Raw genomic sequence first — 16,838 nt, 5'->3', positions numbered from 1 at the left:
ATGTTCTCTCAGCAGTATAATATATAACAACCAATCACAGCACAACTTTCATGTAACCTCAGTAGTATAAGATATAACAACCAATCACAGCGCAGCTTTCAAGCTACCTCAGCAGTTTAGATAGTAACAGCGAAGCACAGCGCAGCTTTCATGTTAACTTAGCAGTATAAGAAATAGCAACCAAATTAAAGCACAGCTTTAGAGATGAGTGAGCACACTCATTCGAGCATTAGGGTACTCGAGATGCTCGTTACTCGAGACGAGCACTGCGTGGTACTCGAGTCAATTGCATTTTCTTCCCTGCATGTTAAGCGCCATTTTCTAGCCAATAGACATGCAGGGAAGGCATTACCACTTCCTCCTGTGACGTGCCAGTCCTATCCCACCCCCCTGCAGTGAGTGGCTGGCGAGATCAAGTGACCGCCAAGTACTTAAAGCGGTCCCGCCCGCGGCTCGCCTCAGACATACACTCAGACATCTCGGGCTGTGCAGGCCATTACAGCTATAGCGTTCTCAGTCTGCAGTCTGTAATACAGAGTATAGGGAAAGTGCTGCTGAGATAGCGACAGTGGTAGTGTAGAATCCTGTCTACAAGAACCCCAACGGTCCTCCTTAGGGCTACCTCTGACCGTGTGCATTTTACTGCCTGGCTGCTGGGAGTTGTAGTGCCTCACTATTACGCAGCTAGGACTGTTTGCAGCCTTCCATACAATTTTTTTCTGGCTGCAGTTTGCGTTACAATTCCCCTGTCAGCGTGAAAGTGTATGCAAATAATTCCATAATACATAGAATTCATTGGATGGTCAAGCACTGCCGGTGATTGACTGAGCGCTGTCACCAATCACAGGCAGCGCTCAGCTGTCATTTAATTAATGATTTTAAATTCCCGCCTGCTGAAAGAACTTCATTACAGTGACGGGACCCAAGCGGCTAGACGCACCTGAGCCCCGACAGCGGAGGAGAGGCAAGTATAGTTTTCTTTATGTTTTACTACAGCTAGGGATGATTATAAGGGAAGGGCTTATATTTAAAGCCCTTCCCCAAAAATCACTGCAGGGGGTGCCGGCAGCCCATTGCTGTCAATGGGGCCGCTGGCAGCAGCGGCGACCCCTCTGAAAGCAATTGCAGAACATCACGATCCTCTGCCACGGCTGTCACAGCTGTGGCAGGGAATTCTTTACTTCTCGCGGGAAATCCCCTTGTCACTGAAAACTGTGACAGTGCTGTCACAGTGTTCAATGATGAGGCGACTTCCCGCGGGGAATATTGAAACGCTGCTGCATTTTCCACCATAGGCTTTTACTCGAGTCAATACGTTTTCCCAGTTTTTAGTTGTAAAATTAGGTGCCTTGGCTTATATTCGGGTCGGCTTCTACTTGAGTATCTACGGTAATTTCTTCCTGTATAGATCGCTGTAGTGTACAGTAGTGTCAGACTACAATCTCATCCTGTACTCTGGTCTTATCTTCTGTACAGCTCATCCGAAATCCCTGAAGTCTCAGTGTCGTATTGCTATAAGAAGGCGGCTGAAACAAGTGGGGAAGCTTCGTCTCATTGACCAGATAGACATCCCTGATCAGCTGGTGAAATACTTAGGCCTCCCTCACACAGGGCGTTTGCAGAAACGCAGCATTTTTCAACGCTGCGTTACTGCAGACTCCGCCCCGTTTCAGCAGCGCTGGCATACTTTTTGTCAGCGTTTTGGCTGCGTTTTCAGCTCGGCTGAAAACGCAGCCAAAAATGCTGAAAAGAAGAAAAAAAAAGTAATATTCACCTAGCCGCTGGTCTCTGCCGCTGTTCCGGGCTTCCTCAGCACGTAGTCTATTGCCAGAGGCCAGGTTTGAGATCCCCGCCTCCGGCAATAGAGTGCTGTGATTGGTTGTCGGTGCTTGCTCGATGCCCAATCACAGCCCTTCATTGACTGTCTCAGCCAATCAGCGCTTGCCGGCGCTGATTGGCTGAGACAGTGAATGAAGGGCTGTGATTGGGCATCGACCGTGCCGATAACCAATCACAGCACTCTATTGCCGGAGGCGGGGTTCTCAAACCTGGCCTAGGGCAATAGACTTGTGAATGCAGGGGAAGCCCGGATCAGCGGCAGAGACCAGCGGCCATGACCCGGACCGCAGCGGCTAAGGTGAGTATTACTTTTTTTTCCCCTCTAGCTAGCTGGGGCAGATTTTCGGGGTAGGGCTTCTATTGCAAGCCCTCACCCCAAAAATCGACGAGCGGTTAACGCTGCCAAAAACGCGGCACCAAGTGTTGCCGCGTTTTTAGCAGTGCTAAAATCGCTGCCCATTCATTTCAATGGGCGACGCAGGGCTGAAAATGCCCCAAAATAGAACTTGCATCGCTGTCAAAGCGCAGCGTTGCAAGGCGCTGCGTTTTCAGCCCTGTGTGAGCAGCCCCATTGAAATGAATGGGAGTGTTGTACAGCGTTTAGCGCTGAGCTGAAAAGGCAGCGCTAAACGCTGTATAAAACGCCCTGTGTGAGGGAGGCCTTACAGCACCACAATCTGCTGTTAAGCCCAGAAAAGCTGGCGCAATGTAAACGTTCTAGGATTTTAATGTGAAGCTTTAATCTTAGGCACATTTAGGCACTGGGCATTCCTAAAGGTTCTCTCAATTTAGTATTTTAGTACACATTTATGCCATATCCACAGGATTACACAGCTGTCTCCATGTCTATCTCTGCTTGAATGTGGAGGCTGTCTGGCTCGGCAAAATGGGCATCTGGGGTCTCTGTACTCCCTGTAGGTGAGGTATCAACCCTGTCATGTGGGCAATGCTGATTTTCTTTTGTTTGGGCCAGTCCACACTGGGAAGGGAATTACTGTGTCATAAACTCTGAGGAAGAGGGACGGAGCGGAAGTTAAAGACAGAAAAGATAAGTTGAACAATGACCTCTCTGCATATGCTGTTTTCTAACCTCCAGAGGAAACAGTGCTAGTCAGCTACCATGCTGATGAATTGTCCCCGCATGCGTCCTTTCAGGTACCGCGGAATGGAATTGTGAGTACCAAGTGAATATTGTAATGCAATTTGAATGGAGCCCCACAGCAGAGGTTAATCAAAATTGGACTGTGCATGAATCAATATCTGTTAGCGAAGCTAGTCCTGTCACCCTCCACGAGACATCTTTCCAAAAGCATTATAGGCTATATCTCCAATAGCTCTGCTAAAGCAATCACCTCTAAAGGCATGATAACCAAATGATCATTCATCTACTGCCATGTTGTAATACTTCATGTGATGCTGCATTCGCTTGTTGTAATTTGAATATGCATAACCAGTTACAGTAAAGTTCAAAGTTGTTTCACAAAATTTCACTGTCAGTAGTCAATCCTGCACTCCGTATAACTGGAACAACTCCCTTGACAAAAGGCATGGTGTGGCGCCCGGGAACATCAGCTTAATGAAGCTACTCTGCTCCGTGACATAAGAATTTCAGCCCGTTAGCCTGCTGTATTAACCCACGGTTCACTACACATCAACTGAATAAATGACTGCTTCTGTCTCAACAGATTTCCATGTGTCCATAATACATTTTATAGACCTCCGGGTAGCCAGAGAGATGAGAGGACCTCCAGTGACTGCTCATAGTAACCACTGTGAAAGGAGGGAATACTGAAATTTTGTTACTGAAGAATCCCTAACTTAGGCTGCCTGTCCACGGGCAGATAGGCTGATCGCGGAGAATCGCGGCAATTCACAGCATGCAACGCTATGGAAAGCTTTTACTGCATTCCCCGCGGCCGGATTATCGCTGCGGGGAACGCAATGAAAATACTCCCGTGGACAGGCAGCCTTACTGTGCTCATCCTATAATACTGCCTTTACCTTCCTATCTAATCCTGCATTTATTGTGGACTGATGACAATAAGATCACACAAAGCTACAATGCTTCTCAGCAATCACCACCTAAATAAAGGGGCGCACCAAGACTCCTAGCTAGGGAACATGAACAAGTGTATTATTTTAGACTCACTAACACCCTAGTCTTTTTATAGCAGCACTAGTCATGTTACAAGATTTATTAAAGTGGTATACTTATTTAGGACCTTCATGGCAAATCCATTGATTTTTATGAAAAATAAAATGGTGAAGCCTGCCTGACTGTTCCCATAAGTCTCAACCAGGACCTGCGTCTATCGGATTTGCGCACATCTGTGCAATATGCAACAAAAGTCTCATATGGGAATATCCTACAAAGGGTAAAACATTGAAAGAGACAGATCGGGAACCTAAAGCAGCTCAGGGAAAAAATTTACAAAAAGGCTTTATTTTTTAGGTGGACCCAAAGCAGCAGCAAGTAGGGCAAACACTAGAAATGAGCGAGCATGCTCATCCGAGCATTAGCCTGCTCGATGTACTCGCTACTCGAGCCGAGCACCACACGGTGCTCGAGAAAATTTCACCCTCTCCTCCCCACGTTTAGTGCCTTTTTTTAGCCAATAAACAAGCGGGGAAGGCTTTGGCACCTCCTGCTATGATGTGCCAACCCTGATAGCAGTGACTGGCTGGCCGGAACAGGTGAACTACGAGCATATAAACTCAGGTCACCTGATGCTCGCCTCACACGCAGGCTGGATTAGTTCAGGGATAGAGCTGCTACTAATCAGAGAGAGTGATAGAGAGAGTTAGAGGTTGCGTTTAGGCAGGGATCCTTGTTTCAAGAACCCAACAGTCCTTTCTAGGACTATAACTCCTCTCATTGAGTGCATCAGCAGTTTGGCTGCCTGGGACCAGTAGTACACACAAACCATTTACAAGCATCCCGGCTGTATACTCCATACTGTTACCGGTTCTATACAGTATACTGCTACTGGTGTACATAGACTATATAGGAACTAACAAAACGCCTCTCATTTTTAATTTTTTTATTTGTTTCTGGCTGAAAGCATTTGCATAATAGGCCCAAGTGTTATATAGTGCAGATAGAGAGGACACCCAAGACTGTACACATTTTACACTGTCTATTTTTGGCTTAAAGCGTATGCAAAATATCTTGCAGTTTGCGTTGCATTTTGACGCAGTGCATTATACAACATGATGAAGACTAGGGCGAAGGGTTGAGGAGAAGGACGTAGATGTGGGCGCCCAAATGAGGGTGTGGGCAGAGGCCGAGGTCCTGAGTGAGGTGAAACAGTGCCTGGTTTTGCCACTCCAATTTCTTCATGGTTTAGGCTGTCTGGTTAACAAGCCCCTCGGGAAGAGATTTTTTAATTTTTTTTTTCTCTTTGTCTGCTTCCTCAACCGGCAGAGGCGTCGTTGTATGCCCGGCCGCTTGGAGGGGGTGCCCAGGTCAGACAGCCGCCCGCCAGCTGCCATGGCCGGACAGGCAGACTGGGGACTCAGGGACTTCGTGGCTCTGTCCCAAAGGGAGGCGGCAGAGGGGTGGCTGCAGTGCGTTGATTCCAGTGTGCGCGTCCCCACTCCTTTTCGGAGCTTTGAGAAAATAGGTCACAGACCGCCAGCTCTCCGCCAGTACTGCCAGACAAAGGTGGGTTGACCTGAACCCCTGGGAGAGGGCCGCAACTCTTTCACGGGCCGCTCCGCAAGGGGGCGGCATTAGTCCGTGGGACGTCAGGAGCTGGAAGGATTGGCCTACGGTGTCACGGAGCTACCATCGGCGAAGTAGGTGAAGGGGTGTGCCTTACCCTGTCTGGGATAGGGACAGCTGGACGCTTCGCTGGGAAAAATGTTCAGTATGCTGTGGACGCAGGCTCGTGCGGGGGATTGGACAGCAATGCCAGCATGTAACCCAGGAGAAGAGGCAGCGGTGTCACCCGCAGGCGGTGATTGTCCTCCGTTTGCACCTAGTGTGATGCTTAGCTAAGATGTGCCAGCGCATGTGCCTTGCTGCTTATGGTCTGGCCCAACTAAATTGTCAGAGGGGTGACCACCAAACTCTTGCCCCCAATTTGGCTTAATAGTGCGACTTAGGAGCCTCAGATGCACCCATGCATGCTGCCCCTGCGGTTCCCCATGCGTTTCTGTGGTATTTCTATCACTTTCCGATGTTTTCAGGTGATTCACACAACCTCCCCTATGAGGAGCATGGGTCACCTTGAAAAATGCTCAAGCCTCCCATTGACTTCAATGGAGTTCATTACTCGAAACGAGCTCTCGAGCATTACGAAAAGTTTGATTCGAGTAACGAGCACCCGAGCATTTTGGTGCTTGCTCATCTCTAGTGAATGAGCCCATTGAAATCAAAGGGTTCTATTTTCTGCATATTGCGCATATATATTTTACATGCGTAAATACACGAATTAGGTCTTTGTTTTGCAGAGTGTAATACGAAGCAAATGGGTGTATGTGCTAATAGGCTCCCTGTTATGGAGTGTATTAGCGCATGAATCAGGGTTTTTCTTTTTGGACTATTCAAACTCCAAGCTAGCGCACGCAAGTTTGTAAAGAAAAGTGTGAAAATAGGGCAGTCCTATCTTTTCTCGCCCGCACTATTAACGCCTGAGAATCCCGAGAATGGAAACAAAGCCATTGAGATGAAAAGTTTTGTTTCGTCCCGTTCACAGCCGTATAATAGGCTAAATCACTCCATCTGTTTAAATCTTCAGAGTCCGTTTAGACCTGCCGATTTCTCGTTTGACCAAGCGGATTATGTCATCGCTCGCTCATACAGCCTGTCCATACCGGCAGATACATCATTGGCTCGTTCAAACGAGAAGTCTTTCAGTCGCTCACATTCACTGTATAAGTGAGAACGACTTAACAATCGGTATTCAAACCGGACAATTAGTGAACGTACGATTGATGGTTTTTATGCCTGAATAACATGAACGGGGAATGAAAAGCAAATGATTTGTCATTCGATTGTTGGCTGCGTTTACGCTGAATGATTATCATTCATTTTTGCTTGTTTGAATGATTTTTTGAACTTTTTGATTTCTTCCTTTCTCAAAATAGTTAAACTACCCTAATTTTTGGTCGAGAAACATGAATATGGCATTCGATTTTTATTAGCTCTAGTTTTTAAGATATACTAATCTCAAATCAAATACTAAAAATACGCTTTGAGGTTCTTTCTATGGAAAGCACAGCCTACTCCACACGATCGGAATGTCATTTTCATTTCTTCCAAGATGAAATGATTAAGAAATACCTATTTTCAAGTCGGAAAGATTTTCACTGTTGACAAGGAGTCAGGACACAAAAGTATGTACAGCTTAACCACTGAACTGTGCTGATACCGGCTGCAGGTGAAAAGTGTTGTAAACAGCGCCATCTACTTCTGAAAGCTGGAATGGCATGGCAGCTGTAAATTGCAATATGCTGCATGGGCGCTTCCTTCTTGCCGTCTGCTGTAGACCGGCTGAGCGCCTCCTCTGTCGGCTCATTGCTTCCTGCGGCTGTCAGTCACAGCTGTGGCAGGAAGAGCTGGAGTCCACAGGACTCCGGGGATGGAAGGGTGAAGAACTGCTGGTAAGGAGGGCATCCTTCGGGAAAGGCTCTGTCACCTACTTGTAGCCGTATGAGCTTATCTTATAGTCCGGGGATAGAAGTGTTATACTTACCTCCTCCATTGGAAGCCGTCGCTGAATCGGCGTGCTAAGTAGTCCGCCCATTATAAATGAGAACAGTTGGACTACTTAGCACGTCACTCGATGCATTCAGCGGTGGCGGCTTCTAGTGCTCACATCAAGGGGAGATAAGTGTAAGGCCGCTTTCACGCGGGCTACAAAATTGCGCGGCTTTCCGGTAATGTGACAACGCTACAAAACGCGTGCTTTCCAATGGGTTCCTTCACATGAGTGATGTTCTCACTGATGCGATGTTGCGAGGGAAAAAAATGGCAACATGCTCTATTTTTCTACGATGTGCGATTTCTTTTAATTTTTTTTTTTGCTCTCCCATGTTTCCCTATGGAGCCTCCTTGTTTATCGCATGAACTTCGATTTTCGTGGGATGCGACTTTAACATTAAAAAATCCAATTGACTTTCACAATGAAAGATTGCGCAATTTTATCACAGGCGACAGCGATGAGCTTATCCTGGAAAAAAAGCATCGCTGATGCTAGAAAATCGCGGAAGCAAATCAGTGATATCGCCACGATTTTGTAGTGACGATATTGCTGTCTGTGTGAAAGAGGCCCGACACTAACTTTTATTCTTAAAGTACCGTGTAATGTACTAAAAAGCCTTGAAAAATTTGAATGAAATAGAAAATAAAAAACGCAATTTCGCCATTTTAAAGGCTTATTTACACTTGTGGACTGCATTCACACGAACGTATATTGGCTCGGTTTTCACGCCGAGCCGATATACGTCGTCCTCATCTGCAGGGGGGGGGGGATGGAAGAGCCAGGAGCAGGAACTGAGCTCCCGCCCCCTCTCTGCCTCCTCTCCACACCCTCTCCGCCCCTCTGCACTATTTGCAATGGGGAGAGGCGGGGTGGGGGCGGAGCTAAGTTCCGAGAATTATCCCCGCCACAGTCCCGCCTCCTTTCATTGCAAATAGTGCAAAGGGGCGGAGAGGAGGCAGAGGGGGGCGGGAGCTCAGTTCCTGCTCCTGGCTCTTCCATCCTCCCCCCTCTGCAGATGAGGACGATGTATATCGGCTCGGCGTGAAAACCGAGCCGATATACGTTCGTGTGAATGCAGCCTTAAACTTATTTATCAGTTGGGTTTTCATGGCTGGCCGATATACGCTTCAATCTAAGCAGTCCCACCTTCCCTCCCACTCACCGACTCTCTGCGTCTCTCCCCTCTCGTCCAGTCTGGTGTTTGCAATGAGAGGGAAAGGGGGCGGAGATAAGGTCTGCTCTGACCCGCCCACTCCAATTGCTGGCTATGGACAGGGGGCGGGGTGGGATCTTAGCTCCGCCCCCCCACCCCATTCCACCCACTCCCATTGCAAACCGCTCGGAGGGAAGGAGAGAGACAGTGAGGCAGTGAACCAGTGAGTGGGAGGGAATGTGGGAACTGCTCAGATGAGGGCTTCTTTCACATGAGCGCATATCAGTCGTCCGTTTTCACGGCCGGCTGATATACTCTGTGATCTGATGCATTGGATTTCAATGCATCAGATCACATGGGTGTATTTCTGAGACGTAAAAACATCCTGCTAAGCCAATATAGCGCCGGGCGTTTTTTTGTCGGGCCCAAAATATAGTCCTGGAACTATGTTTTGGGCCAGAATACGTCAGCTGCTGCATGGGCTCCTATGGGAGCCAATGGCAGCAGCCGTAGGTGGGATGGAGATTAGCGGCATGGCTGCTAAACTTCCTCACTCTGTTCTCCTCCCCCGTGCAGGCTCACCTCTATTCCTCCTCGCTCGTTCTGTGCAATGGGAGGGAGCTGAGCTAAGCACCGGTCCGCCCCGCCTCCTCCCATTGATGCTACGGACAAGGGGCGTGATGGGGGTGGAGCTAAGCGCCTGCCCTCTCGCCGCCCCTTGTCCAAAGCCAAGAACTACGATTTTTCGGTGCGCTTGGAAAAAAGTAATGAAAAGCGATCATAAAGTCATATGTACTCCAACATGGTACCAATAGAAGCTTCAAGACGTCCCATAAAAAATGAGCCCTGGCACAACTATGTTGACGGAAAAATTTTTTTATTAAGGCGCATTCAGACGACCGTGTATCGGCTGGGTATTCACGCCGGCCGATATACGGTGTCTCTCTCTGCAGGGGGAGGAAGCTGGAAGAGCCGGGAGCAGTGCTCTGAGCTCCTGCCCCCTCTCCACCCCCCTTCAATGAGGAGGGGCTGGATGGTGGCGGAGCTAATTACCGGAACTTGGCCCCGCCTCCTCTCATTGCGAATAGTGCAGAGGGGCGGAGAGGGGGTGGGAGCTCAGAGCACTGCTCACGGCTCTTCCAGCCTCCTCCCCCTGCAGAGAGGGACGCCGTATATCGGCTGGGCATGAAAACCCAGCCAATATACGTTCGTCTGAATGTGCCCTCAGTTTGGTATGGTAGTAATCGTACCGACCCGTAGAATAAAGTTATTGGGTCATTTTTGTTGCAGTGTGTACAATGTAGAAACAAAACGCACCCAAAGATGGCCGATTTTTTTTTTTTTCCATTTCACTCTACTTAGAAGTTTTTCAGTACATTAAATAGCACCAATAAAAAATACAACTTGTCCCTCCAAAAACAGGCCCTTTAGACATCTATATCGATGGATAGACAAAAGAGTTATGATTTTTTTTAAAAGGGGAGGGGAAAAAACAAAAATGGAAAAAAAAGGACGGCGTAAATAAGATGTTAAAGGCATCATCGCTTTAGACACAAAGTAGTTTGCACGGGTGTGACGCAGAACGCTTCTGCCCCTTTATCAGGCTGGCAGATCATAGAATTTGGCGTGAACCTGCATCACTTGTTTGTCGGAACATACCCTGAAGATTGCATAATGCTGCGCCACAGTCTTCATGCTGCGACACTTTTCGCTATGATGCATTTGTCTCTAGTGGCACAAGCTGGGCACTACAAGTTGGGCACTGATATTATGTATCTGTGGAAAATCTGCCATCTTCACCTTGCACCATCTTCTGCAAATTAATTTCTGGTGGAATCTCACTGTTCGCTACACCCCATGTTAAATGCCCTGAGGGGTGCAGTTTCCATACTGGGGATGCTTTTCTGGTTCTCTTATTCACCTTTGGTGCTTATTCACAGAGGCGTATGCAATTGTGGTGCGTGAAATATGCAGCGTTTTTACTGCATGCATACATGCACATTTGGTGCGCTTGCGTTTTGTTTTGTGTGAGTATTCACTACATTTTTTTCATGTTCATGAAAAATTGCAAGGCTCAATAGATGTCACTAATTTTGTAACCATTGGTCTCTGCCAACATGCCTAAAAATGCAGTGATTACACCTGCAACTATGGATTTGTTGCATTTTTACGTAATCCCATAGAATTTAGGGCAGCTTCAGATGCAATATGCGCAATAGTGCTCGGCGCTACGGAGCGTAGTTGCTCCTCAACAAGGTTTTTTGTCCTCGCTAATTATTCAAACTTCGCTCCATAGCGCAGGAGTTTGAAAAAAACTGTGGGAATATAGGTCCTGCCCGATCTTTCCCGCACATAGTTTAAAGGGCAAGTCCTATCTTTTCTTGCCCTCACTATTAACTCTTTCCAATCCACTGTCTGACATCTGAAGACATTATGATTTAAGGCTGTACAGCTCCGATGTTGAAAGACATCCGTCAGGGTTCTCTTACTGTATATTGCCAGCCTCTCTGCCGTCGGAGCCTATCCAACGTGTCACCTCATGCAGTACTGGCTTTAGCCAGCAGATAGCGCCGTTGTATAACAGCAGAAAAAGAGTAAGCCCCCTCGGAAAACCAGGATACAAATTGGATTGGAAAGGGTTAACGGACGAGAATCCTGAGAGTGGAAACAAAACCACCTAAATCCATTGATATCAGAAGTTTTATTTTATCCCATTATGCAGCGTGATTATCACACGTTCATGTGTCTAAGGCCTCAATGAGCCATTGTGGTCCGTGATATGGGCCAAAATAGGGCATGCTACTTTTTTTTAAAGCACTTAAAAAACGCACATCAGAATAAGGCTGCCTTCACACGGGCGTCTAAATCGTGCAAGATTTGTGTGTTGAGAAATGCACAAAACTTGCACAAATGTGAACCCCATTCTATTGAATGAGGTCATACACATGAGTGATGTGGGGTCGGTGGCAGCAGTGCGAGGTCTCCCATTGAAGGTGTATAGAGAATTCCGGCCATCTGCAACATCTTTACATCTACTGATCGGCAGGTTACCGGGCAGCAGACATGGTTGTGGTCCATTTCTTGGTAATCAATACTTTACAATAGTGCCTTATGTTGTTCCGGTGTCACTGTATAGATCACACATGTCAAACACAAGGCCCACGGGCAGAATCCGAGCATTCCACTCACCCAGCCGGCAGCTCCGGTCCGGCTGCAGTAGTGCAGTCTGTGACTTCTGACCTCTCACTCGGTGTCTGCGTATGCCGTCCTGTATGGAACACAAACGGGAGAGGTCAGCGGTCACAGGCTCAGCAGTGCATGCCACCGTCCGGGGCTGCAGACTCAGAGACTAGAGTGACTGTAGAGATGCTGCCTGGACAGAGGCCAATAGGAGGTCACTATTACTACTGGGACTGCTATAGGGGTCACTATTACTACTGGGACTACTATAGGGGTCACTCATTACTACTGGGACTACTATAGGAGGGGGGTCACTCATTACTACTGGGAATATTATATGGGGTTCACTCATTACTACTTGTACTGCTATAGGGGGGTCACTATTTCTACTAGGACTACTATAGGGGGTCACTCATTACTACTGGGACTACCATAGGGGGTCACTATTACTACTGGGACTATTATATGGGTTTCACTCATTACTACTTGTACTGCTATAGGGGGGTCACTATTTCTACTGGGACTACTATAGGGGGTCACTCATTACTACTGGGACTACCATAGGGGGGTCACTATTACTACTGGGACTACTATAGGGGGTCACTCATTATTACTGGGGCCAGTAAAAGGAACACTATTACTACTGGGGCCACTATGAGGGGCACTATTACTACTGGGGCCTCTATTATTACTGGGGTTACTCTTACTACTGGAGCCACTATAGGGGTCTCTATTACTATATAGTCTTCCAACTACTATCGGCCCTTTGAAGGCAGCCATTAAGCGGATGTGGGCCTTGGTAAAAATGAGTTTGACACCCCAGGTATAGACTATCTCAGTTAGGGTGCATTCACATAAGCGATAATCGCGTGAGTTTTATGTGTTGTGAGATGCACGAAAATAGAATCCATTCTCTTCAACGGGTCAAGTTACATGGATGATTTTTCTCCCGCAGCAATGATCTAATTTGTGTCTCTCCCAGGAATAAAGTATGTATATGTATGGTCTCTCGCACATCGCATAGCACACGGGCGGAGGGTCTATGTACAGTGTGATGCCAGTCATAACCGCCTGTATGAATGCACCCTTGTTTATATAAGGTTACCTACGCACACCCCTCCAGCGTGCGGTTTTTTTTTGTCAAAAACGCCTGCCATTACTTTAGTACGGTGGTGATCCTCCAGCGTGGCTTTAGGCGCAAGTGTTCCCTATTGTTTTCTATGGGAAACTTCGCATCGTACTCGCGAGCAGCTCACGTCATGCAATGCATTTTACTGTCCTATTAAGAACAATGGGCGATACATTCCGAGAAACACAAAAAGATAGGACATGCAGCGATATCGCTCAGGTATATGACTCTACTCAGAAGAATGGATTTCATATTCGTGCATCTCGCAACGCACAAAGCTCGCTTGAGTTTCTCGGCCGCATGAAACCGGCCCAATACTGCTCTTTACACCTGCCATATTATATCACATTTATTTCAGCAGCTTCCATCTGTAACACATAGGGAGGGGTACGTTGATACAGTTGATGTCGAATTGCCCCAATATCAGTCATTTTTGAAGCATTCCAATATTAACAATTGACCAGTTGGGTTACCAGCGATCTGTTGTTTCATTGCTCGTAGGGATTCAACATTTGTGAATCCAGAAAAACCTAGTAGATCCCTCTAAGCCGCTAAGAGGGTTTTATTTCGGTTATAGGCTTCTGAACACCAAACCAACATTCACATTATAGTTATTTTGTCTTTTCATCACCTTTTCGTTTTCTTTCACACACTTTGGCCGCCTGCAGATGGGCGGGTCGGATCCGGCGGTGAGGATTCTCGCCGCGGGACCTGACCCGAGCGCCTGCAGGGACCAACGCATTAAGAGATGGAAGCTTCTGAATTCATTTGTTACATAACAGGCCACCAGTTTGCCTCCTCAAATCCACACCGGGTAAAAACTGGCATAGATCCACAGTATGAGGGCTTATTCAGACAGGTGTATATAGGCCAGGTTTTCACACGTGGTTGATATACGCTGTTCCTCTCTGCAAGGGGAGGAGGCAGGCCTGGCGGTAGCTAGTGCACTGAACTACCGGCCCTCTCCCCGCCACTGTTTGCAATGGGGGGGGCAGAGGCGGAGCTAAGTTCTGCCCCCTCCCATTGCAAACAGTGGCAGTGAGGGGGCAGGAGCTCAGTGCACTAGCTCCCGGACCGTCTACTCCCCTTTCAGAGAGGAACAGCGTATATCGGCCAGGCGTGAAAAGCCGGCCGGTATACGCCGGTCTGAACAAGCCTAACTTCCACAAGTTTCTGTAAAACGTGCTAAAAAAATTTACAACTTTTTTACGTTCGTATTCTGGTGCAAACACTTTTTAAGAGGTTTCCCTTCTATATTTTGTGGCACTCTTTATGTAAATGATGTGACCTGGTCAAATATTTTACCTTTCAGAAGCCTCAAAAGTTTTCTTGAATATCACCGAGTCCTACAGATTCTTTATGCTAAAATACCGAGGAGATGAGGATGACTGTGCCGAGAGCTGCGAGCTCCACCGTGCGGTGCGGATGGGGAAGCCACGACACCTATCCGAGTTACTGCACCAGGAGAAATATAAGGCATATATCGAGAGTAGAAGTGGCTGGGGTGTTCCAGTTACCACTCTTCGCCTGGCAGCTTCTCAAGGCTCTCTGGAGTGTTTGAAGATACTTCTAGCCAACGGCGCAAAAGTTGACTCCTTAGATGCAAAAGCTCAAACTCCACTCTTCGCAGCCGTGAGTGCCGGTCACCTTGACTGCGTTAGAGAATTATTAAAAGCAGGAGCCAACCCTTGTGGCAGCGTGTATAATAATTGCTCCCCTGTGTTGACTGCATCCCGGGACGGCCAACTCAAGATTTTGACGGAGCTTCTAGATTATGGCGCAGATGCTAATATTAGGCCAAAGAAGGCATCAAGGAGAACTCTATCTAGCGCAGGTTATAGCGGACCCTTATACCTCGCTGCTGTGTATGGCCACTTGGACTGCTTCCGAACTCTTCTTCTTTATGGAGCCGAACCCAATTACAATTGTACAGATGAGGACACTTTAAGAAGAGTGAAGCATCCTGTATCCGTACTAGAGATATGTCTGAAGCATGGCTGTGATCCAGAGTTTGTAAATCTTCTCATTGACTTTGGCGCACACTTGCATGTGCCCAACATGCATAAATACCAGTCGTTGGCACATCGCTACTCTCTGGAGCTTCTAGCGAGCGAAAAAGGTAAATTACGGGCAATTTATGAAACAATTCATGGCATTTTTCTGGCTTAGAAAAGTTACAAATTTTGGAGCACGGGTTTGCGGTGAAATTTGTGACTTTTTACTTTTCTTGCCAATTTTGGAAAAGTCACAAGAAGATGGTGAAGTTAAGGCAGTGGCAACATTGGTCTGATAGATTTACTATTAGGTCTTTTTTTCGTCACCTAGAAAAATCGCAAGTTGTCAAGCGCAATATTGGGCTGTGTTTATCGGCCCAATATTGCACTTGCCCATGAGAATGTAGCCTTAGGAGGCGCTATAAGCCAATCAATCAGTCATTTAAATGGACATTCAGGCGGCACTTTTGGAGGAAACGTGTCGGTCAGCTACTCTCCTCCAATCGGTGACACCTCTAGGAAGACTCCACACCACTGACATTCTCCCTTAGGCACCTTCTTGTATTTTAAGCGCCACGATCCCATACAGTAAACGGAGACTGGCTGATACAGAGGGTTTTACATTTCAGGATGTCATGATTATAGAGGCCAGATGCCAAAATGATATTCAATAATTAAACATATCATTATACTTAAATGTATCAAGCATTCACTAATAGATGCATATTGCTTTGCAGAATGTCCCAGATCGCTAATGTCTGAGTGCCGTCTAACCATAAGGAGAAGGCTAATCCAAGCGGGAAGATTACGTCTTATTGATCAGCTGGAGGTTCCACAAAGGATATTGAAATACTTGCAGTATCAAAGTGACTGACGCCGATAGAAGTGAGAAGGAATACAGGGCAATAAACATTTTTAAATGATCCATCTGTCACATCATTTGCCCAGCAATAGGAAGGGCGGCTGTGACGCTTTCACAGCTGTGGAGATAGGGGACACAGGGTCAGGAAGGGGATCACTTCTTAATAGAGATGAGCGAACGTGCTCGTTTAGGACAATTACTCGATCGAGGATCGCTTTTTTAGAGTCACTGCCTACTCGGGCGAAAAGATTCGGGGGGGCGGGGTGGAGTGGGGAACAGGCGGGAGCTCTCTCTCCCCCCCTCACTCCCCACCGCAACCTCCTGCGCCCCCCGAATCTTTTCGCCCGATTAGGCAGTTACTCAAAAAAAGCGTTGCTCGATCGAGTAATTGCTCTAAACGAGCACGTTTGCTCATCTCTACTTCTTAAGGAAAGCACCTAGAAAGTTTGAGAAGACTTATAAAGTCATCCATGCTCCTCTGGGAAATATGTAAATGAGAAGATGGAACAATACCTCTACAGCACCACCTCCTGGAAGGCAGCATTCCTGCAAGTCAACATCAGACCTATTAACAAGCCTTGTAACAATGACTGGGAATATAGGTTAAAGCCAGAGTCTTCTACAGACGGAAAATATGTCCATATACAGTCAGCTATTTCAGGGTGATTGCCCCTCATTAACATGCAGTAATTTTCTGGCTTGGCTAGTGAGAGGCCTATAGACATGGGTCAGGAAGGGTATGGCGTCTTCTTAACCCCTTAGTGGAAAAGCCTGTTTGTGCCTTAATGACCAGGCCAAATTTTGGAAATCTGGCATGTGTCACTTTAACATGGAATAACACCATAAAGGTTTTGCATATCCAAGTGATTCTGACATCGGTTTTTCGCCACATGTTGTACTTCATATGGGGGTAAAAATAGACCGATAGAATTTCTGAATATTTATTAAAAGCACCAAAATTAGGAACATTTTG

The 16,838-nt window shown here is 47.0% G+C and overlaps 1 protein-coding gene across 1 annotated transcript; it reads left to right on the top strand.

Annotated features, from left to right (window-relative positions):
• The first annotated feature begins 7,390 nt into the window (after positions 1-7,390).
• LOC136579805 (ankyrin repeat and SOCS box protein 12-like) lies at positions 7,391-15,928 on the top strand. The gene is made up of 3 exons (XM_066579861.1): positions 7,391-7,446; positions 14,322-15,128; positions 15,741-15,928. The coding sequence occupies exons 2-3, from the start codon at positions 14,369-14,371 to the stop codon at positions 15,875-15,877; spliced, it is 897 nt and encodes a 298-aa protein (XP_066435958.1). The 5' UTR covers positions 7,391-7,446; positions 14,322-14,368; the 3' UTR covers positions 15,878-15,928.
• The last annotated feature ends 910 nt before the right edge of the window (positions 15,929-16,838 follow it).

This window comes from Eleutherodactylus coqui, chromosome 10 (genome assembly GCF_035609145.1).
Source record: "Eleutherodactylus coqui strain aEleCoq1 chromosome 10, aEleCoq1.hap1, whole genome shotgun sequence".
In the NCBI taxonomy this organism is placed as follows: domain Eukaryota; kingdom Metazoa; phylum Chordata; class Amphibia; order Anura; family Eleutherodactylidae; genus Eleutherodactylus; species Eleutherodactylus coqui.
Note: the sequence above shows the minus strand (reverse complement) of the source record. Positions and strands in the feature narration are given on the sequence as shown.